Raw genomic sequence first — 23,027 nt, forward strand, 5'->3', positions numbered from 1 at the left:
GTTAGTCACAGTCCTACCTATGTACAGAAAAGTGGAGAAAGCTACTCTGCAGATAGATGATAATGGAACAGATGAGCAGAGAGGCAAAAATGGGAGATCAGGTAGCCTCAGAGATGGGAAAAATGGAGAAATTATCTCCTGATGGATTTGGGGTACTTTAGTTCCAGCGAGATACTTCTGTAACCATAAAATCAACTCTCTTCATTTTTCCTACATAATTTGAGTAGGATTTTGTTACTTGCATCCAAAATAGCATTTACTGAGACAGGAAGGTTAGCATTTGGTAACTAACATCTTATTGGTGCATCTAAAATACTACAGAGAGAAAAAGCTGAAGGCCTAGGGATGGGAATTAAAGTTCCAAATAAAGAGAAGAAAGGAAATTTTGCATACTTCACAATTAACTTTATCACTTACATTTTAGCACTAATTTAGTTAGCAAAAGTTCTAGCATAAAATTTAATGCATAATCCCTGTTCTCGGGGATTTTACTATAATGCTACTGATTCCAAACTAATATTAATCCCAATAGTCTCAGGTACAGCTGTGTGTAATTGATAAAGGGTCACCAGTTTTAATTAAGTGGAATAAGGTTACTGCTTCCATGATAGCCATTGTATAACTAACTAGAAGTGAAAAAAATATTTCATTTAAAGGAGTGTCCCTACAAATTTTATAGGTTTACTAAATTTTAAAGAGATTATCTTTTTCATGTAGAAGTACTTAAAATGCTTTGTGTCCTGAAGTAACTAGGGGCAAGACGGGAATAAAGACACAGACCTGGGCTTCCCTGGCGGCGCAGTGGTTGAGGGTCCGCCTGCCGGTGCAGGGGATATGGGTTCGTGCCCCGGTCCGGGAGGATCCCGCATGCCACGGAGCGGCTGGGCCCGTGGGCCATGGCCGCTGGGCCTGTGCTTCCAGAGCCTGTGCTCCGCAACGGGAGAGGCCACAGCAGTGAGAGGCCTGTGTACCGCAAAAAAAAAAAAAAGACACAGACCTACTAGAGCATGGACTTGAGGATATGGGGAGGGGGAAGTGTAAGCTGTGACAGTCAGAGAGTGGCATGGACATATATACACTGCCAAACGTAAAATAGATAGCTAGTGAGAAGCAGCCGCATAGCACAGGGAGATCAGCTAGGTGGTTTGTGACCACCTGGAGGGGTGGGATAGGGAGGGTGGGAGGGAGGGAGACACAAGAGGGAAGAGATGTGGAAACATATGTATATGTATAACTGATTCACTTTGTTATAAAGCAGAAACTAACACACCATTGTAAAGCAATTATACTCCAATAAAGATGTTAAAAAAAATGCTTTGTGTCCATGTGTTTAATGTCATCCCTTTAATGGAGTCTAGCAACGTTATCTTCAGGCATTTTTTACCCACTGAGGGAAAGTTTCCATCTGTGGTTTTGATCTAGAAACCCTTATTTTTTAAAGAATCAGAAAGGACACGGTTATACACCAAAGGATATTCGGATGAAAAATTTTAAACTCAGCAATTTTTTCAGACTTCAAGTGACCATACGTTGTGTTTTTCATAGCATGTCACATTGTGCTTTAATGAGTGTGACCTCTTTCGTATTTGCAATTCCTTAAGGCATAACAAACAAGCGGTAATGGGCTTAAATAAATTGTCTTTCATGTAAAACCTCTTGGGGGATCCCTCAGTAATACACGGCTAAAAATAGAACCTAGGAGGTCCTAACTTCCCACGGGACAGTCTGTCAGATCTTGCACGCCGAGGCGCCTGGCTCTTCATGGTGGGAAGAAAGTGCTGGCAAGGTGGTCTGGCAGAAGCCGGGGCATCACCTTAGGGATCCTGATGAAGAAACTTTGCATCAAGATCAGAACTTCAGGACTTCCCTGGTGGCACATTGGTTGAGAGTCCGTCTGCCGATGCAGGGGACGCGGCTTTGTGCCCCGGTCCGGGAAGATCCCACATGCCGCGGAGTGGCTAGGCCCGTGAGCCATGGCCGCTGAGCCTGCGCGTCCAGAGCCTGTGCTTCGCAACGGGAGAGGCCACAACAGTGAGAGGCCCGCGTACAGCAAAAAAAAAAAAAAAAAAATAAAAACTTCAAAAGAAGCAGCGGAGCCCTTCAGAACAGTACTCATCAAATGGTTATTGTGAGGCCAATTTTAACTTGGCAAAGGTTTCCAGTGACTATCTCCCTTTTGCTGATATATCATTCCCAGTTATGGGAGTCAACAGGCTTAAGACTAGAAGTAAATGCTCCCAAAGAATCCCTTAATGTATGGGATTCTAGGAAAACAGGACATTTTCGCTGAATTTAAATTCAAATTTCAGATATTTCGAAACATTCATGTTTTTCTGATTTTTGACAGTAAGACATCTTCATTTTGGAACATGGAAGGGGAGAAGGGAGGCGGCTGCAAAAGACAATAAGAACCATTTAAAATCTCACCAGGGCTTCCCTGGTGGCGCAGTGGTTGAGAGTCCGCCTGCCGATGCAGGGGACACAGGTTCATGCCCCGGTCCGGGAAGATCCCACATGCCGCAGAGCGGCTGGGCCCATGAGCCATGGCCTCTGAGCCTGCGCATCCCGAGCCTGTGCTCCACAATGGGAGAGGCCACAACAGTGAGAGGCCCGCGTACAGCAAAAAAAAAAAGAAATAAAAAAAACCTATAAAAAAAAAAAAAAAAAAAAAAATCTCACCAGCCCAAGCCACTGTTTCCATTTCAGCAAATTTTCTTCCAGGCTTTTTTGACTATACATTTATATTTAACTTCCTTGTGATTTCTTTATTTTAAACTCAAAACCATGGCTAAGCCTCTCCTACATTGTTGCAAACTCTTTATAAATGATTCTTTTCAAGGATGGTACACCTAGATATATTGAAAATAAAATAGCTCAGCAGAAAGATTTAAATGGTTCTTCTCGGTGTTCTGAAGTTCAATGCAGCTATGTGTTTGGAAACCTATAGGTGAAGACAGTTCTTTCTCCTTTCTCTTCTTCCTGCAGTTTAAATGGAGACTCGGAATCCATTTTATTAGAAGAGTGACGTAGGCTGTACCTTGTTGTAGAGCTTCTTGCCAAGGATGAGGACATTCACCTCCTACACGTGCTCATGGTGTGGAAGTCATTGCCAGGCACACATCACATTTCTCCATGATGGTCTAAGCCACCATATCCATGATGTAGTCTTAGCTCATGTTAGTAAGGCTCTGGTTGTAAGCATAATTTTTAATGATTGTTCTATCACTTGAGATTCTTGGTTGCAAACAACACTCTAGCTAATTAAATTAATTAATTTAAAGTTTAAATCAATGTAAATATGTTAATCTCTTGGAGGGCCCAAGAACCGGCTTGAGGAATATACAGCTCAAATTAGAGCACCAGGATACTTCAGGAATTTAACTGCACCACTGACTTTGGAGTTCGAACGCTGTTGCTAGCCCCTCTGTCACTGCCCCTCTGAGAGCTGGATATCTCTCTGCTAAAACCTACCACCCTCAGCAGAATGGATTGTTTTCATGGACACCTCTTTTTTCTTACCACTGTTTTGAATTGAAGTTTTGAAAGAGTGAATCTGACTAGAGGAACATACAACACATAACCATGCCCTAGCTGCGAGGGAAAGTGGAAAAACAAGTTGGTGACTTCAAAGTTAGGAACAGAGAAATTTTGCCCATATGTAAAGGCTCTTCGTAAGCTACTGGGCAGAGAAAAAGTATCACAAAACTCAAAACAACTGTGTAACGCTTTATTGTATAAATGTTTCATAATATATTTAATAATTACTTTATTGTTGAAAACTTGGGCCACTTAAAACATATTTTTAGTCATGTTTATTGATGTATAATTTACATACTACTAAAATCTGCCCTTTTCAGTACACAGTTTTACGAGTATTGATAAATGCATAAAGCCATGGAGCAACCACCGTAATCAAGATATAGAATAGTTCCATCACCCTCCAAAATCCCCTCACATGCCACTTCATAGTCAGTCCCTCCCATGACCCCACCTGCAGGTAACCAATGACCTATTTTTATCCCTATAGTTTTTCCTGTCCCAGATTGTAATATAAAAGGGATCATACAGTATGTATCCTTTTTTTACTCTGCCTAATTATTTTGAGACTCATCCGTGTTATTGTAATATGTCAGTAGACCATTCCTTTTCATTGTTGAGTACTAGTCTTATATGCATGTACCAGTTTATTCATTCATTCACCAGCTGAAGAACATTTGGGTTTTCCAGTTTTTGACAATTATTAATACAGCAACTATAGACATCGGCATACAGGTTTTTGTGTGAACAAGAGTTTTTATTTCTCTTCAGTAAACGCCTAGGAATGGAATTACTGGGTCATATTGTAAGGGTATGTTTAACTTTTTTTTTTTTGCGGTACGCGGGCCTCTCACTGTTGTGGCCTCTTCCGTTGCGGAGCACAGGCTCCGGACGCACAGGCTCCAGACGCACAGGCTCAGCGGCCATGGCTCACGGGCCCAGCCGCTCCGCGGCGTGTGGGATTCTCCCGGGCCGGGGCACGAACCCGTGTCCCCTGCATCGGCAGGCGGACTCTCAACCACTGTGCCTCAGGGAAGCCCCAGGGTATGTTTAACTTTGCAATAAACTGCCGAACTGTTTTCTAAAGTGGACATCTCTTTTTTGCATTCCCTCCAGCAGTGTATGAGAGTTCTAGCTGCATCCTTCCCGGCACTCAGCCTTGTTTTCATTTTAGCTACGCTAATATGTGTTAAAAATAATACTGATGCTAATCTTGTTTTTTTTTTTTGATGCTAATCTTTGATGAAATTCCAGGACAGAAAATAAATACAACATGGGAACCCCAGTGAAAAGTCATTCTCTTTTCCTTCCCTTGCTCCCCTTTGCTCAACTATTCTTTCTCCCCATTAATTTTTCTTATAAAATTTCATCTCCTTGGGGACAGAAAGAGAAATATGAAGTAGACACCAGTAGAGTTAGGTGAATTAGTAGTAGCTGGTTACCTGGCCAACCCAAAAAATGTTTCACATGAGAGAAGCTACTTAGGAAAGAGCCAGAAGACCTGTCTTGTACCATATTTTTATTTATCAAAAACCCTTAGAATTTTAAAGGACAGACACCCTTGCACATGGAAGAGAAAAAATAAAAGCCACCTGGAAGTCCAAAAATCAGTGTCTATATATGAACTTTCCCCCTTGAGCCTGTTATAACTTCAGATATTCTTTTAATTTCTCTGGCTTCTAGATTTGTCCTTTGTATTGAATCTGCTCATCTAGGTTGTGATTTGGCTCAGTTCCTGGCTTCTGCCCCATTATTTATCCACTGCCCTTACCCCTTTGAACAACCCCTAGTACCACAATCACTAACTCCCCTGGCTTCAGACCTGCTAGTGTCAGCATTTAGACACTTGTTATTGGCTTCAGACCCAGCCATTATCTTCCAGTTTCCACCCAGCCCTTGCCTGAATGCTTGGGACTTGACATTATTGATAACTTGGATGGAAACACCAAAATAAATCAAATTTATGGATGCCATAACGCCAGGAGGATAGCTAATATGTTGGATGACAGAATTAGGACAAAGAATATTTCATTGTTTGGAATAAAGAACTGAAACTAATAAGGTGAATTGAAGCTGAATGAGGTTCTGAACTTAGTTTTAAAACTCAGCTGCACAAGCATGAGATGGGAAGTCATGAATTAGTTCTGCCACATATGGAAATAACATAAGGTTTAAGCAGAGTACTTTCATGTGAGTCACTGGAGTGCTGAAGTAAGTGGGACTGCCAAAAATAACTGAATGTGGGCTGAAGCTTCATTACCAGACACAGAGTGAATTGGTCAAAGTGGACATGATCTCACTTTATGCCACCAGTCAGACCATGCTTGGAATATCAGGTTCAGTTTTGGGTCACACACTCTAAGACAGTAAGACAGACAAAGACAAACTGAAATGTATCCACCTTCACCTCCCATCACAGTCTGGTTTCTGTCTTACCGAGGCACTGGTGAATTTTTCGTGAGCCAGTGGACACATTTCATGCCTTATCCTATTTGACCTCGCTGCAGTATTTGACACATGGACCACTCCTTCCTCCCTCAAGTTGTCTTCTCCTCTGTGCTTGTCATTATACCCTTTTACTTTTTTTTTTTTTTTTTTTTTTTTGCGGTACGCGGGCCTCTCACTGTTGTGGCCTCTCCCGTTGCGGAGCACAGGCTCCGGACGCACAGGCTCAGCGGCCATGGCTCACGGGCCCAGCCACTCCGCTGCATGTGGGATCTTCCCGGCCCGGGGCACAAAGCCGCGTCCCCTGCATTGGCAGGCGGACTCTCAACCACTGCGCCCCAGGGAAGCCCCCTTTTACTTTTTTTTGTCATTTATCTGACCGTTACATTTTCTCCTTCTGCTCTACAAATATGGATGTTCCCTAAGTTTCCTAGCCCACTTTTCTTCTATAAATTCTCCAAGAGAGATCCTATCATTTCTGTAGCTTCAATTACCAAATATATGCCACTGACTAATTCTGGGGACTGTTTCCCCCAGATCCCTATTTCTAGCCCTGATTTTTTTTGAACTCTTGTTCTATATATCCTCTTTTTTTTTTTGGTGAAAAATTTTGATCAGTAAATGCCCAGAAGTCAACAAAAGGTCTCTAAGGAGAAAGATAAAATGTTAAAAGGAGATAGACTTCCAAAAGTAGGACAAATCTAGTGGAGATTATTTGCAATCTGGGACCCCTTCTAGATATTTAACCACTGAGGCACTTGCTTTGCCTGATTCACGTTCTGGGCAGAGATGCTTCTTGCAGGAATGGGTTCATTATGGCCTTCTTTAAGCTGCGGTCAGAAGTGGAGTGGGAACGTGGACGAGCCCCACCTTTAGAAATAAGTAGTGGGCTGACAATTAACCAGTCTTCCTTTTACCTTCTCAAAAGGACTAAAAAATGGTGGACCTGGGAACTTAAATCTACGGACTTAACTTTTTTGTAATTTTTAGAGTTTTTATTTTTATTTCCTGTATCTTCCCACAGTGCTTGAAAGCAAACACTTTACCATAAAAAAATGCTCTTTGCTTCCCTTTGAAGATAACAAGGAAGGGAGGAAGTGACAAAAGTGTGCCTTACTGGACTGTGCTAGGGGAGAGAACATTTTCGAGAGAAGGCGTTTTGGCTATGAGGTGGAGGCTATTGAGGGAGAAGAGAGTTTTGAGAAGCCAGCTTCAAAGAAGAAAGGAAAACACAAAGAACTAGTTTGTAATTGAGCTGTAAAAAGACTCAACAAAGGAAGTCAAAGCCGTTATTACACAAAAAGAGACAAATTGGGGGATATTTAGTCTGGAAAAGGGATCTCAGTTGTTTGGAGATGTTTGAAATCTGTCAGGAGGAAAAGAGCTTAGATCGCTGTGTATTTCCCTGATGGACAAAATCGGACCCATGGGATGGAAATTATAGTTAAGGACGGTGGCAGAGGAGGAGCAGAGCATGACAGTAACATTTCTGCTCTCCAAACATCAGAGCTGTCTGAAAACAAAATGATCTCCTTTGGGAGATAGTGAGTTCCCCATCCCTAGAGGATGACCAACTAGCAGGAGGTTTTTTAAAGGGTAAATGCAAGCACTGTGGAAGCATTTGCACTCGATGAACATTAGGGTATCTTCCAACCTTGAGAGTCTATGATTCTATGAATATATTGAATATCTAGGCATGCAGGGAAAACTCCCTCTCTTCTAAAAGTTATGAGTCAAAACATATTAGAAATCATTAAAAATTTCTTGGTGATACATGATTAAGTGCCAAAAGTTGTCAGCATAAAAGCTGAAGGAATTCTGAGAAAAAAGGCTTGAAATGATGCAGGGAGCAGAATGTGAGGCCTGATGCAGTCCTTGGTGCTGGACAGACAAGAAAAGACATTCTTGGTGAGATGGCATACTACAAGATGTAAAGGAAAATTATTGTAAGCCCCAAAACCTTTTATCCAGCTTTCATTAGAACTTTAAAAGAAACTATGGGTCACTAGGTACAACAATATTCTAGCAAGAAAGCTGGAAGTGCAAAATCTGATACAAGTGCTTTTAAAATGTTATATCCTGAGGATCATATTTAAACAGGAAAAGGAGAGGGATTAGGAATATTTACAAATCAGTTACCTTAGGGTTACAAAGAATATAGAATACTAACGAGGTAGGATAAACTTTTAAGTAAGATTTATCCTTACTTAACTGTTTTGTGGCAGGAAATAAGAGTTTCTAGCTGGTTTAAAATTTTGGTTTACTTTTATTTTATTTTCCTTTTGAGAAGGGAAAAGAACTTTCCTTCAGAAGTGGGTGTGTGTTTATAATTATCCCCCAAGGACTGTAACCTTTCCTGAAGACTACCATTATTTGCTATAGAAAACTGCATCTGTTATGGGCATGTTTGTTGTAGAGAATGGTGCTTGTTTATATGAAGTTATATACTGTTTGTCACGGGTCAGATTTTCTCACTCTCCTGAGATAATTAACATGTTGATCGTGACCAATGACCTTGTTATAATTAATCTAAGCAATATATAAAGTATATATTGCTAAGATGGGGGGATCTCTTTTAGACGTTTCTTCTTACAAGGTTTGTAAGTTTAAAAAATACTTTTAAATAGAAGACTCATTTTCCAAACCAACGCAAAAATCAAGATTCTTTGATAGATCAACGGATTAAGGTTGGGAATGATTGTGTTTTGTTCACCTAATGGAGAGTGGGGCTACAGCAGCACATAGATATTGGGGAAGGATGTGAGAGGGACCAACGTTCTGTGTGAGTGTTCATAGTTAGTATCCTATGGAGGCAAGAGTACCGTTTTAGAATCAAACAGAAGTCATCTGAATCCTGGTGAGGCAGGCTGACTGCACTGATGCCCCAGTTAATGGCTCCCCTGAACTCTTGCCCAATGCAGTGTGTGACTTTGCAGCTCTTCCATCCCTGAATCTCGCCCAGCCTTGTGACTTGCTTTGGCCAATAGAATATGGCAGAAGCGATGTTGCACCAGTTCTGAGCCCAGGTCTCAAGAAGCTTTTTGCCTCTCTCTCTCTCTCTCCTTCCTTCTCTCCCTCTCTTTTCCTGGCTTCTGCAACAGGAATGCGCCTGAACCAGCCTGCTGAAAGATGAGAGACCACACGGAGTAGAGCCCAGTTGCCCAGCAATGGATAGGCTCCACCAACATACAGCCAGTCACCTCCCACACATGTTGAGAGAGCCAGCCAGGATGAGAAGAGTCATCTACCTGGTGTTTGACCCATAGACTTCTGAGCAATAATAAATGCTTACTGCTTTAATCCACTGAGTTTTGGAGTGGTTTCATTCCGTAGAGATTGCTAAATTATACACCTGGTTCAACTAGTTACTAGCTGTGTAACCTTCAGAAGTTGCTTAACTTCTTTGAGGCTCCTTTTATTCATTGTGCTTAAATGAACATTATCTCTTTTAATCCTGACAATAACCTTGTGATTGGGTGCTATTATTCCCATTTCACAAACAAACTAATTCTTATAAAGGTTAAGTGGTTAGCCCAAGTTCACACAATACGTTGACAGCCATACAATTTTCTCATAAAGGACTTCAAAGCAAGTAAACCAAGTTTATGAGCAAACTTCGTGAAGAATTCTAAATTGTGATCTGAAAGGCAGAAAGGCTCATGAATATTAAGAGTATTTCCTTACATGGAATAATTGAAAATCTCAGTGCAGAAAAGATAACACTCAAACTGAAGGTGGTGCTGGCAGGGGCTGATTGTTTTGTTCCCAGGGTCTGGCAGAGTCCATGGCACATTAGCAGATATCGATAAATATTATTTGAAAAAAATTAATCCATGAATGAATCCTGACAGTACATGGAAAACATCATTTACTCTAAAATCTGAATCAAAAATTTAAGGTTCAAAACTTGAAGCATCCAGCAGACAGAAATGAAAATACCTTCATTTTCCCTCACATGATCCCTCTCCAACTGTGCAGAAAAAACTGTCCCCCACATGATTCAGGCAGGAGCACAAAGGAGGGTGAGGCAGGGAGTGGAGGTGTTGAAGTCTTACTAGGAGACGTCAGCTCTTAGCTTCAAAATCACCCCAATGCCTTGTAGAAATTCTCCAACACATAAACCCACTTTCCTACCCCAACAGTTACACTTGGAATTGCTAATACAAAGAGAGCTCTCACTACTACATATGCCTACCCCTTTGTGTAGAGACCAGAGGGGGAAAAACACAACTGGATCTGCAGAAGGTCTGGAACAGCTTCCACAGAGGACTCAAGGTTCCTGGGAAAAGAGTGTAGAGACTAGTAGATAGCAATTTCGATAAAAATTTTCTTCAGGGTATCTGTAGGCAGCTGGATTTTGGATTTTAGCTCATGACAGAGAAGAAATAAAAGAGGCAAGAAACAAAGGGCAAACGTTAATAGGTTCAACAATCAAACCTGCAATTCCTTGAGCAGCGTCCTCAGTTGCCACTTCTGCTGCCAGAACCCTTCTTCCTCTTCTTGCAGAACCACCATTTTCTTCCCAGATTTCCCAGCTGGACTGAATTCCCCCAAATCAGGGACCACACCTTCTTCCCTGCTCCTTGGCCATCCTCAAGAAGAGGGCTTGCTAGAAGGAAGATGCTGTCCATTAATTCTCAGGCATTTGCTCATGCCTCACAGATTTGGATGCCATTCAATGGTAAACTTCTTAAACTTTTTGCATTGTTGACCTCATAGGGACCTCAGGAAAACCCAGTGGAGGCTACTTTCCTGAAAACTAGGAGGTGGTTCATAGTAGCTAGCTTGATTTGGGGGCAACTTGGCTCTGATGCTCCCTCACAAGAGGGATGGGTGTGCAAAAACCCATGTTCAAGTCCCATCACTAAAACAGAACTATCTAAGTAGACTGAGGGTGGGTAAACTTCCCAGCATCACAGATCCTTATTATGTGCTAAGGGATCACTAGCTATATCTCCACTTGTCTCTTACACCTGGGATTGGGGATATTTATTCATTAATTCAACACTTCCTGAGCACTTGCTATATGCAGGGACCTATGCTGTGCTAACGATTCAAAGACTAAAGGCAGGGTCCCTGCCCCAAGGCACAGGACAGGTATATGGCTGCAGCAGTGAGAGGAGATGAGCAGAAGTGAGAAAGTACATTTGGTTGAGAGTTCAGCAAAGTGTTACCGGGGGTGGGAGCAGCATGGGGAAACTGGCCTGACTTGTACCGACTCTTACAGGAGAAGTAGTGGGAATTGGCCAGGTGGAGAAGGGAGGGACAGATATTCTTGACAAAGGGGAGGCTGTGGCAAAGGTTGAGAGGTGTTCAACCAGGAGGGGCTCGAAGCTTGTGAGGAGAGAAAAGCTGTAGTTGACCTTTCCCGGGACCTCCGTCAGTTCCATCCTAGCCACACCAGATAAACATAAAACAAAAAACATGCAGGGCTTCCCTGGTGGCGCAGTGGTTGAGAGTCCGCCTGCCGATGCAGGGGACACGGGTTCGTGCCCCGGCCCGGGAAGATCCCACATGCCGCGGAGCGGCTGGGCCTGTGAGCCATGGCCGCTGAGCCTGCGCGTCCGGAGCCTGTGCTCCGCAATGGGAGAGGCCACAACAGTGAGAGGCCCACGTACCGCAAAAACAAAAAAGCATGCAAAAGTGCTTTCAAACCCCCCCCCCCCGCCCCAATTCCAATCTGATTATTGGCCCTAAACAGAAGTTCTGGAGGAGCCACCCTGAGACTGATGCTTGCGTACCGGAATTTGGGTATGGACCGAGGAGTGGGAGTGGTGAAGCTTGTGCTACACAGCGTCCCTATCACCACCAGACATGATTTCTCCAGTTCTTCTTCCTCTCTTGCCTGAAGCTGTTGGTGTAGATAAAGTTAAAGCTGAGATCACAGACAACGCTTATGTCAGATAAGGAAGCAACCACCCACTCTGAGCTCTCCGTGGCCGTGTCCACCCTGAGAATTCGAGGTTACTGATACAGGGATCATGTTCACCGTGCTCACCCCTGTTTCTCCAGCACTCACTAGAGCGCCTGCACACATAATCATTTTTTGGATGAATGAATTTATGGATGAATGAGCAACTGTGGATATTGGTGAGTAAATATTGTTATAATTATAGAAAGAATAAATATTTTGCTCAGTGTTGCCCATTGAAAACAAATTTGTTTGAACAGCAGTTCAGTTACATCAAGAATAATTGCCCATTGCTGTATTATAGACGTAATCCAATTCCTAGAGAAATTAGCATATGCATTTTAAAAGCATAATTACAACTGACATTAAGTGACTTCCCTGTGGCTTCTTTCCTGATGAGAGAAAAGTAAAGAGTTCCATAATACAGCAACAGTGACTCACCTTTCTGTCTCTGAGGTCTCTTCCTCCCAGCTCAAGTATGACATATGCTTAAAAGATGAAACCAGCCCCATTCCAAATAAATATGACATTGGACACTTCTTTAAGGACAAACATTTTATTGCAATATAGGCACTTGGCAGGGTAAATATGTCGTTACAAAGTGTTTTAAGTTTATATGCTTTCTATAGTGACCAGAAAAATCAATCCACAGTGTAGATTTCTTTGCTGAGGTTGCAGACTTCAGAAGGCAAATCGTAAAACCCATTTGTTTATGGTAAAGTAAGAAGGCACATGTAGCCAACTTTTTTACCTAGTGAAATTGTATTATTTAGTCAGTGATGTCCTTCTCTTCCCCAAATTAAAATTGCTATGTAGCATATATCACTTATCGGTTTTTATAAAGAAATAAAATCACTTGTCTGAGAGAACTGTGGAACCCTTTGAAATCACTGGCTCCAATCTGAGGGTTACAAAACCAGACTTGAGAATCTCTGTAATAAAATGTAGAAGATCGAGCCTGAAGACCTGTAGTTCTTCACACTCAGCCTCTTTATAAAGCTTTTGGACAAACTGGAATCTTATCCTTGTGGTCTCTAAAATACGTTTTTTTTTGAAAGGAGAGTTTACTCTGCATAATGCAAAGCACTACTGTCTTTAAGCTGCAAAGGAAAAAAATGACAAGCTAATTATTTTTCAAGGAAAATATTCTTTCTTTGTGAAAAGTCAATGGTAACATAACTAAAGTCATGGAATTTTTGCTGAAGAACATGTCTTGAGGTTTTATGCGTTTCAAATGATTTGCCCATAAGACAGATCCCCAAAGCAGCCTGCAGAGGCTTTTCAAGCTGCTCATTTAAATCACAATAACCTTGCTCCAACCTGGAAACCACTGAAGCAATACAGATAAGTCTGTATTAAAAGCAAGACAAACTCATGGTAATATGAAGCTATTCCACTCAACATGTTAAAACAGATAAGGAAATTTTAATGCACTTTAATTTCCTGTTCCATCTTCAAATGGAACAATCATCGGACTTAATCTAGTGGACTTGTCTTTTGTGAAATATGTACAGAAAAATTCCTTGTGTTCTCAGCTACATCCTTCCACTTGGTGTCTGGTCGCCTCTGGTCTACGGATGGGTAAAGGGAGGGCACTGATTGATGTTCATCCATCTAATGAAGTGACAGGTACTCTCATTTAGGTTTGGAAAAATCTCTTAGCTTTCCAAGGTGTGCCAAAAGCCCTGAAGTGAGGAAAGGGATGAAGCTGGGAAGCTCCGGTGTGGGCTCAGCTTGGGCTCTGACCTCCTCGCTTCCTTGTCACAATTCTCCCGGAGAGAAGGGCAGTCCTGGGCGAGGCTGGGTACTGCTCCTTTGGCTCCCGGCCTTACTGGGCAGCACATCGGACCATCTGGCCACCTGCCCCTTGGACTTTGGACTTGATTTAAGAGAAGACTCCCCAAGGGCAGAAAGCCCAAGTAAAAACATCTCCTTGCCTGACAGCAAAAGCCCCAAATAGCCCCGGCACAGCCGTGTGGTGGGTGATCAGTTCTCACATTTCCTGAGCACTGGGACACAAGCAGTTCCTTGTTAGGCACTAGGGATATTCAAGTGACTTGAGAAGGCAGGGAGCCATTATTCAAGACTGTGTGTGCAGGAAGTACAGAGGATGACTAAACCCTGGTGTCTGTCCTTGAAGGAAGGAGCCCCTGGAGAGACAGGAAGTAAACATAATTGTAATGTTCTAAGCCAAACGCAAGGACATGAGTGAGCACGGGCACTGCGGGGACCAGGGGAGGAGTGACCTCCACCTTCTTTACCTACAATGAGATCCTTCACAAACGTGAGGATCTAAACACTGAAAAAGAAGTTGAAACAATTCAATATGAGAGTATACTGATACTGATTATTCTACATCCCTTATGACCTAGAAATCCAAGCAATTCTTCATGGAGAGGTGGAGAGGGAGACATTTTAATTCCTGGCTAAATGGTCAAACTATGGGACAAATTCTTTAAAAAACTGATATAAACTACTTGCTGATGATGATCAAAACAAGCTCTTAGGACAATATGTTGGGATCTAATATTAAAATTTGTGGAAGGAAACTTCAAGATGTGGAACTGGGACTAAAGCTTTCAGGAAATAATCTGGTATTTTCCTGAAGGACAAGAGGACACATCTTTTTAATCTTTTACAAGTAAGTCCATTCCACCTTTAACATTAACAGGTAAAGGTCAAGATCCATTTAGAAGACATATTTCCGTCTATTTCCATTAAAGTGTAAGCTCTGGGAGAAAGGAGCAGAGTCATTTTCACCACAGTATCCCAGCACCTGGGACATAACAACTTGCTGAGCAAATAATTTCCTTTTCTGGTAACGTCTTTGGAACTTAATGATCTATAGCTTGGTTTTTCTCTCCCTCTCTCTCTTCCTTTCTCGTTCCCTTTGCTTTCCCTCTTTTCTACTCTTTCTTTTTTACTTCACTGTATTCACTTCATTCCCTCCTGAGAATAAACCAGGACTGTTTCAATGGAAAGACAGAAAGTTGTTGTATTTTTTCTTTTAGATTAAGTTCCTCTGGGCCTTTTAATTTATACTAGACAAGCACCTTATCTTTTCATTTTTTTCTTTCTTTCTTGTGTCCTTTCGCTGTTGTTGTTGTGACTGTACCTAACACAGCATGTGGCCTAGTATAGCTGTTCAAATGATGTCTGTTTAATTGGTAGGCTTTATGCTCGATAATTCAGCTAAGCTCTTTCTCTGCACAGTCTAAGGCTAATTTGGAATGCTTTCAGGCGTAAACATGCCCAGGAAATTTCCTTGTCTCATCTGATTTTCTCCAAAAAGTGATTAATTTATAAGAATTAACAAGATTAATTAGTAAGAAATTGATAGCACAATTAGGAAGCAGCCCAGACAGCTGCACAGACCACAACCTTCCTCCGTTTCTGCTCCCCATCTCAGCTTCCCCTGAGAGGTCTCGGGCATGGTCTCTCAGGCTCTGTGGGGCTGCACACAGCAGGGGGGACTGACGTTCACCACCTCCCTTTCTTGCAGCCTGAATGTGGACTAATGCTGAGTCCTTAAGAGACCGTGAGGCTGGTATAGTAAGTAGACGGCAAAGCTGCATTTACAGTATGCCTTTGCATTCTTACAAGAAATTTAGAAGCCTTGAAGTGCATTAGAGGAGAACGTGCAAAGCGCTCCGACTGTCTTCTCTGCAGCACCCTCCCTCCCAGGACTCCCTCAGCTGCCTCTCACCCCACACACTCCGTTACCTTTGTAATTCCTGTCAAAATGCTAAAGCAGTAATTCATGGCAGAACAGTTGCACTGCACAAAGGTTTGCCTCAGCGCTCATGCTCTATGCGCATTCCCTCTAGCTTCATTACACAAATTAAGGAAGTACTTCGTAATTTTTTTTCTTTTTGTTCTGGTAACAACTTGCAGGCAACCCCAAAGTGTATCCTTGAGCTGTATCCTTTCGGCTGAGTTTGTTCAAAGAAAGACTTTTGGCAAATTGTCCCTTTCACTCCTCCGAGGGCCGCTCTGGGGGATCTTCTCTCTGTGAATCTAGGCTATAGGTGTCTGCGTCACTCTCAACCACCCACTGACACTCGTGAACGCGGGTGGCCTTACTCTTCTTTGCCTCCACGCTAGCGGTAGCCTGGGCTGTGCTGTGATTCCCTCCCACCGCCTCTTCTTCCAGAGAAACCTGGCTCTCACTGGGGCTGACGGGGTCACAACTTAACTTGCAACCTTCTTGGGGCATAGCCTCAGCCTCCACAGCGCACCTGGGCCCTCCTCCCTCAAGGGCGTCCAGTCCGGAGGACCCGGCCGTGAGCTCCCTCTCCGTGGGCTCCCCGGCCTCCGCTGGCTCCTCTAAGGGGCCTGGGCCCCTGGCGCCCTCGCTGAGCCCCCCGCAGGCTGGCTGAGCCTCTGGAGATGCCCCCAACTCTACCCCACCAGCCTCAGCCTCGGGAGAGGGAGGATGGACCTCCCTCTCATTGACTTCACTTTCTTCGCTGCTGACCTGACTAGAGGCAGCTGCTTGATTGGTCTCTGTGTAGATTTGGGTCATTTCCTCTTCTTTCTCAATTTCTTGGGGAACAAGGGTCTCCTTACTTGTACCTTTTTCAATCTCAGGTGCGGCAGATTCCCCTGGTACTTCAGTGGTCACCGTCAACAAATTTCTGAGCTCTTTCAAGGAGCCCAAGGCGGAGGTGGGCTCTGGCTTTTCCTGGGTGGGTTCTTGGCCCTCATGAGTCTCTCCAAACTCCAGCTCTGAGGCTCCTGCTGTGTCTTCTGCAGCCACCGGATTCACAACAGGGTCATCAGTGCTTGAAATGATGACCTGCCCGTCCCCATCTGGGGGCGGGCTGGGCACAGGGAAACAAAGGCTTTCTCCTTTGGCCAATGGACTAGGGACCCCCGGCTGTTTTTTTTCCCCTGACTCCTGGAATACCTCGTTACTCAGGATCTCACTATCTGGAACTTCCGGCAGAATGGCCGAGGCTCTCCTGGCAGGGCTGGCCTGGTTTGACCCTGCAGGAGTTTTTAGATCAGTTAAGCTGGACACGCTTTCACTGGGCAAGGCCATGTTGTCTTCAAATAAATTGTGTTTCTTCAGGATAGCAGCTTCCTTTATCACTGAGGGAATATCAGAAAACAAAACATAACGTTAATACTCAGCCCTGGCCAACCTGGATTTTCTGATTTTTATCCAGAAGCCAAACTCCCCTCTCAGCTTTTCTGGCCATCAAAATCTCCCAATTTCAAGTTTCAGCTTACATCCACCCTCTTCCAGGTAGTCTTCCCTGATGACCAGAGCCTACAAACTCGTGCCAAACCCTGAACCTCTGTAATGTTCATTCATTCTTTCCTTCACTCATTTACTTCTTCAGACAGCACACATGGACTGGACATCAACTATGGGACAGACTCTGAGAATCCAAAGGTGAATAAGATATGGCCTTGGCTTTCAAGGAGCTCAAATCTACAACAGCATGATCTGTAGCACCCGTGGAGGCCCCCATCACATTTCATTAGCTGCCAGTATGTGTGGCTCCAGTTTGCCTACTTTGACTGAACTCCTTTAGGGCAGAACAGGCCTTAACTTTCTCTGCTTTTACTCAAAGTCCAGTCCTGAAAGTGTAATGGGTCCTCAGTACTGAGCATGCAGAGAGAGCTCTGTAGACCTGCAGTGTCCAAACTGAAGGCCTATGTACCTCTAACTCAGCCCTAGAGGCCTTGAGAGGAGTAAAATCAACAGTCACAGCCAGCAGCTGACATTTCTGACAACCACCTCTGGCTGTGCAGGTTGTACAGTGCCCAGTGATCTCACACCCAAGGGGGTGCCATTCACATCAGAGACAGCATAGATGTGGGTATTCAGCGTAGTAATTTTCCAGCAGGCAGCAGTAGCATGTCCTGATTGAACCAAATCAGTATGTCATGACAATTTTTTGACAGAGAGCGGTCAGGTGTCTGGAGGAAGGGAGCCTTTTTCTAATTTGCCCAAAGGTGCTATGGTGGACTACCAGTGGCCTTGACTGAGCCCTTCCTTTGTGCAGATACTGTGCTGACGTCTTTTTTTTTTTTTTTGCGGTATGCGGGCCTCTCACTGTTGGGGCCCCTCCCGCTGCGGAGCACAGGCTCCGGACGCACAGGCTCAGCAGCCATGGCTCACGGGCCCAGCCGCTCGGCGGCACGTGGGATCTTCCCGGACCGGGGCACGAACCCATGTCCCCTGCATCAGCTGGCGGACTCTCAACCACTGCACCACCAGGGAAGCCCTGTGCTGACATCTTTATACTCCTTATCTCACTGGATGAGCTACTTGGACCTGGGGCTTGTGCTTGGCCAGCTTTCTTTGTGGAGGGGTTTTGGTGATGCTCTTTGTGGAGACCAGATATGTTTCAGGCCTATAGTTTTAGGGACGGCCCTCTCCAGCCTATTTCTATCCAAGTTTTCCTATCTACACTCCTATCCCAAACAAGGACTGATTCCATGGGACACTGGGTGCTAGAGTCTTAACAAGACTCACAGAGGACGGAGTCATCGCCCAGTGTCTTTCTGTCCAGCTGAGCGGAGGTGAGGAATGTGCTGAGAGAGCAGAGCAGCTGGGAAGCCCTGCTACTGAATCACCCCCTCCAGGCTCGGGAGGGGTTGTGAGCCTGTGGCTAAGGAGAGCCCTTTTTCCTCTGTTCTGTCTGCAACAGCTGGAGGAAGATAGCTGTTCATGAGACACCCTGGGTTTAATGTCTCTAAGCCTTAGTTTTCTCATCTGAAAAATGAAGCTTAAAAATCTCCTCTCACAGAGTCCTTATCTGGATTGAAAGAGAAATAATATCTAACGGGTCAGAGTATGAGCCCAATCATGACTGCTCAGGGGACGTCCCTTCTGTCCCTGTTCTCTGTCTCCCCAGCTCCTCGTGTCAATTTCCTCTTCCCCTTTCATTCCTGTTGATAAAACCTAGCTGGCCTCCCAGGGTCCACTCAGGGGTACTCCCCTCTATCTAGAGCTTTCTCCAGGACCAGGGAAACCTTCCTTACCTTTCAGAGTTTCATCAAGGAGGATCTGATGTAAAATCTCCTCATAGACATTTTCAACATGGATCATATTGGTGTGATCTGCAAAGATGAACTGCTCATATTTCTGAAGCTCCTATAGAGGAAGAGATAAGAAGACAAGGGGGACAAAACATGAGATGCCAGTTCTCAGAGGAGCTATGGAAAGGACGGCTGTCACTTGTGATCCCCCCTTGGAGTGTGATGCATTGGTCATTCCCCTTCCCTTTCCGCAGGCACCATTCCCTGTACTGGGGACAGGCTCTGTGCCCTTCGAGGGGGCAGACACCAGAGATTCTGATCATCTCAAGGCCTTGTCAGTGGGTCTGGGGCCCTCCTTTTTTTCATCATAACCAAAACATTTCCTCCCTCTTCTGCTTCTGCTATTTTTTTAAATGCCAAAAGTACTTTACTAAGGTATAAGTTATACCCAGAAAAATGCACACATTTTAAAAGTACAGCTCAATGATTTTAAATGTATAAATATACATTTATATTTATATGGAATATATGGATTTATATACTATTTATATACTATATATTTATATACTATAAAATATATAGTATATATATATATAGTATATATATAGTATATATATATATTTATATACTATAAAATATATGGATTTATATACTATAAATCCATAACCCAGATCAAGACAGAAAACATTTCCATCACCCTCATACCCTTTTCTAGTCCACACTCCTCCCACCCCAAGAGATAAGCACTGATCTTGTGTCTATCACAATAGATTAGTTTTTCTTGTTCTTTAAAATTATATAAATGGAATCCTGTATTCTTTTTTTGTGTGTTTTTTTTTTGAGATTCATCCATGTTTTCACATGTAGCAGTAGCTCATTCCTTTTTATTGATAAATGGCACTCATATGGGTAAACTAAAATTGTTTACCTATACTCCTATTGATGGATATTGACTGTTATGAACATAACTGCTATGAATATTCTTGTGCATGATTTTGTGGATTTAGGACTTATTTATCTTGAGTGTACACCTAGAAGTGAGATTGCTGGGTCCTAGAGTAGAGGTAGGTTTAACTCTCTTAGGATGGGACCCCTTTTCAGGTGTGGAGGATCTCTAGTCAAAGACTCTTCAGAAATGTTCTCCTCTTTCCCTCCAACTGGCCCTGGAACTCACTGATTCCATCTAAGGCAATCCAGGCATCATGCAAAATCCTCTAACACTTCCTGCTTTCCAAGAGTTTCCACATGGCTTGCCTGTTATTGGTATGAGGTCAAGTCGTGGATCAAAATGAAGTAAATCATATCCTAGTGATTAACTCAGTAATCCTTGCACCTGATGGTGCTGGAGGAGGGCTCCTGACATCTGGTTCTTAGAGAGCCAGGGACTTAGCGGTGGGATTCAATGCCTTTTGCCTGGAGGGAGAAGATTTACAGCAGGTGTTCAGAAGCCACCACATTCAGACAACTCTCAGTGCTAGGACTTGGGGTTCTGTAGCCCAGGACCAGATCACAGTGGGTAATAATGGGACCCCTTTATACCCACCCTAAGGGAAAGCCACAGGACTGAAGAGACACGAGCTTCCATGATCTCAAGAGGGTCTGTGGGACAGGACAGACACACAGAAAAGTGCCACATGGGAAGAGCATTGCCCAGGAACTGGACACTGCCCTGGGCTAGCTGCGGGACCCTAGGCAAGCCAGGTCACTGCTCTGCGCCTCTCTCCACCTCTTCAAAATGAGGGGCACAGGCTCATGTCTGCAACACCTTTCATCTCCCCACGTGGTCTTCCGCTCCTTAGTCCCCTGACTGTTATTCATCCCTCAGGACTGGGCGAAAACACGACTCTGGGAAGTCCTCTCTGCCCCCATAGGCAGAGTTGGGCACCCTCCTCTGAACTCTGCTATCACTCTTCCCCACAAGGCTTCTGCTGTGCTCATCACAAAGTCCACTGTGTACCTGTCTCTGTCTCCGGCCTCTAGGCTGTGAACCCCAGGACAGCAGGGACACTGTCCTGGCACAGCGCCTGGATCGTATTTGATACATATTTTATATATGTTTGCTGAATAAATAAACAGTAGACCTTTAAACTTTCAACCAGCTAAATAATTCTGCGGAGAGGAATCATTTCTAGGGGAACTTACTGTGATGCGTACCACTTTACAAAACAGGTCTTCTATACTGAATTGATCAAACTGTGACGTATATTGAATTCCCTGGATCCACTAAATTGGAATCCCTGAGGGTGGGTCTGGGAGAATCAGAATTTAAAAAAGAATCTCCCCAGGCAATTCTAAGGTGCAGCTTGGGTTGAGTACCACAGATCTTGGAAGCTGTGACTTAAAGAACCAAGGGAAACACACTTCAGTTAAATAAAGAATCCTTCTCTGAAGCAGATGCTCCCCTAATTTATTTATTCTGTAAATCCAGATGTTTTTAAATTTCTTGACCCTGATACAATATCCTTCATTACTGAAAACGCTGGGCCTTTCTGTTGAAACCAGTCTATCTTGATTAAAAATCACAAGAGCCTCTGACGGATTGGGTACAACTCTGCGGATTTCTGGAAAAAGGGGAGCAGACTGGAAGGGGGACTTCCCTTACTCTTCTCCCCTCATGGGAGGATGTGGCTCCAGGGACCCCAGATTGCCTTTGGAATTGGAAAAGAAAACTAAGCAGAACATCTGCGTGCAGACACGTCCAAGGTGCACTGAGTCATCCTTTGGATGGCTGGACTTCTCTATCCACATCAGGCAAGAGACAATCGTATAGACAGATTCCTTACTGCCCTGATTTGATCAAATCCTTTTCTATGAAAGAAATATACCCTCAGAAAGAAGTGCCAGGTACTAGAAATGCCCATGGTTTTCTGAAGAAAAACAGCATTTACAGAATATAAAAATGACCAAAGAAATTGCCGCAGTAAAATAACTCACGCAAAGGATTTTAATGTTCCAATGCTTGGAGACTCTCTAAGTTGCCAAAAAGCCCTTTTTAAATTCTAAAAAGCTCTTTATCATTTGTGCCAAGAGGGAGCCGGCCTTGCAAATGTCCCAGCTCATAGATCATGTAGCAGTAGTAAAGGCAGTAGTAAATACCATTTTCTGAGTACATACCATGTTATCAGTGAGTGGGATCTAGGTTCAGACTCTGGCAGTTCCCAGCTCTGTGACTTTGGGCCCATTACTTAGCCCCTCAGCCTTCCTCATTTGTGCAATGAGGATATAAATAGTACCTCCTCATAGGGTTGTGATGAGTATCATGGAGACAATCCATACAAAGTGCCAAGCTCATGCGAGCACTTATCAAATGTTCACTGGATCACCCTAGCCTTCTCAGTCTTAAGAAGGATACTGCAAAGTATTATAATCTCCATTTTCTTGATGAAATCTAGGCCAAGAGAGAGGAAAAGTGACTTGCCCGAGGCCCCAGAGCTCATACATAGAGGAGCTGGGACTTGAACCCAGGTCTTGACCCAGGCTCCGCAGTTGGCTCATCCACGACCCTGCTCTACAGGCTAAGTCACATCTTCACAATCATGGCTGTCACTGGTTGCCTAGTGTCCGTGGCAGCTTTAAATGGTTTCAGTTTCATTGATTTCAATAAGCATACGTTACTGGATTTAACAGAACAAATAGCCTTCTGTAATTGTGTTACTTAAGGTCTCTTCATGGATGTAGAGGTCAAGTTTCAGAGGACACGCTGGACCTATGAGTCACACCATAATGAGGAACCCCTGGTATCCTCAGGCATTCTATGGCAACCCTTAACTTGGCTCAAACTCTGATTATTACCCTTTGAGATTTTTGTCTTGTCCAAGGGTCAGCAAATCCAGCCAGCTGCTTGTTTTTTTTGTTTTTTTTTTTTTTTTTTTATTTTTTTTTTTTGGCGGTACGAGTGGGATCTTCCCAGACCAGGGCTCGAACCCGTGTCCCCTGCATTAGCAGGCAGATTCTCAACCACTGCGCCACCAGGGAAGCCCCAGCTGCTTGTTTTTGTAAATAAAGTATTATAGGAACACAGACTGCCCATTTGTTTATGTATCACCTATGGCTGCTTCAGTGCTACAACAGCAGAACTGAGTGATTGCAACAGAAACAGTATGGCCGGGAAGCCTAAAATATTTACTATCTGACTATT

At 43.7% G+C, this 23,027-nt stretch overlaps 1 protein-coding gene across 2 annotated transcripts in view; it reads right to left on the reverse strand.

The window, feature by feature from the left end:
* Window positions 1-12,358: 12,358 nt before the first annotated feature.
* Window positions 12,359-23,027, reverse strand: part of NIBAN1 (niban apoptosis regulator 1) — a 161,735-nt gene continuing 151,066 nt past the window's right edge. The window contains exons 12-13 of one of the 2 annotated variants that reach the window (XM_024751033.1): window positions 18,893-19,004; window positions 12,359-16,987 (exon numbers count right to left, since the gene is read on the reverse strand). In XM_024751033.1, coding sequence (XP_024606801.1) covers window positions 15,867-16,987; window positions 18,893-19,004 — 1,233 coding nt within the window. In that variant the 3' untranslated portion in view covers window positions 12,359-15,866. The remainder of the gene's footprint in view (window positions 16,988-18,892; window positions 19,005-23,027) is intronic. The other variant, XM_024751032.1, reaches the window with a different exon arrangement.

Source organism: Neophocaena asiaeorientalis, unplaced genomic scaffold, assembly GCF_003031525.2.
Source record: "Neophocaena asiaeorientalis asiaeorientalis breed wild unplaced genomic scaffold, Neophocaena_asiaeorientalis_V1.1 scaffold67, whole genome shotgun sequence".
Classification (NCBI taxonomy): domain Eukaryota; kingdom Metazoa; phylum Chordata; class Mammalia; order Artiodactyla; family Phocoenidae; genus Neophocaena; species Neophocaena asiaeorientalis.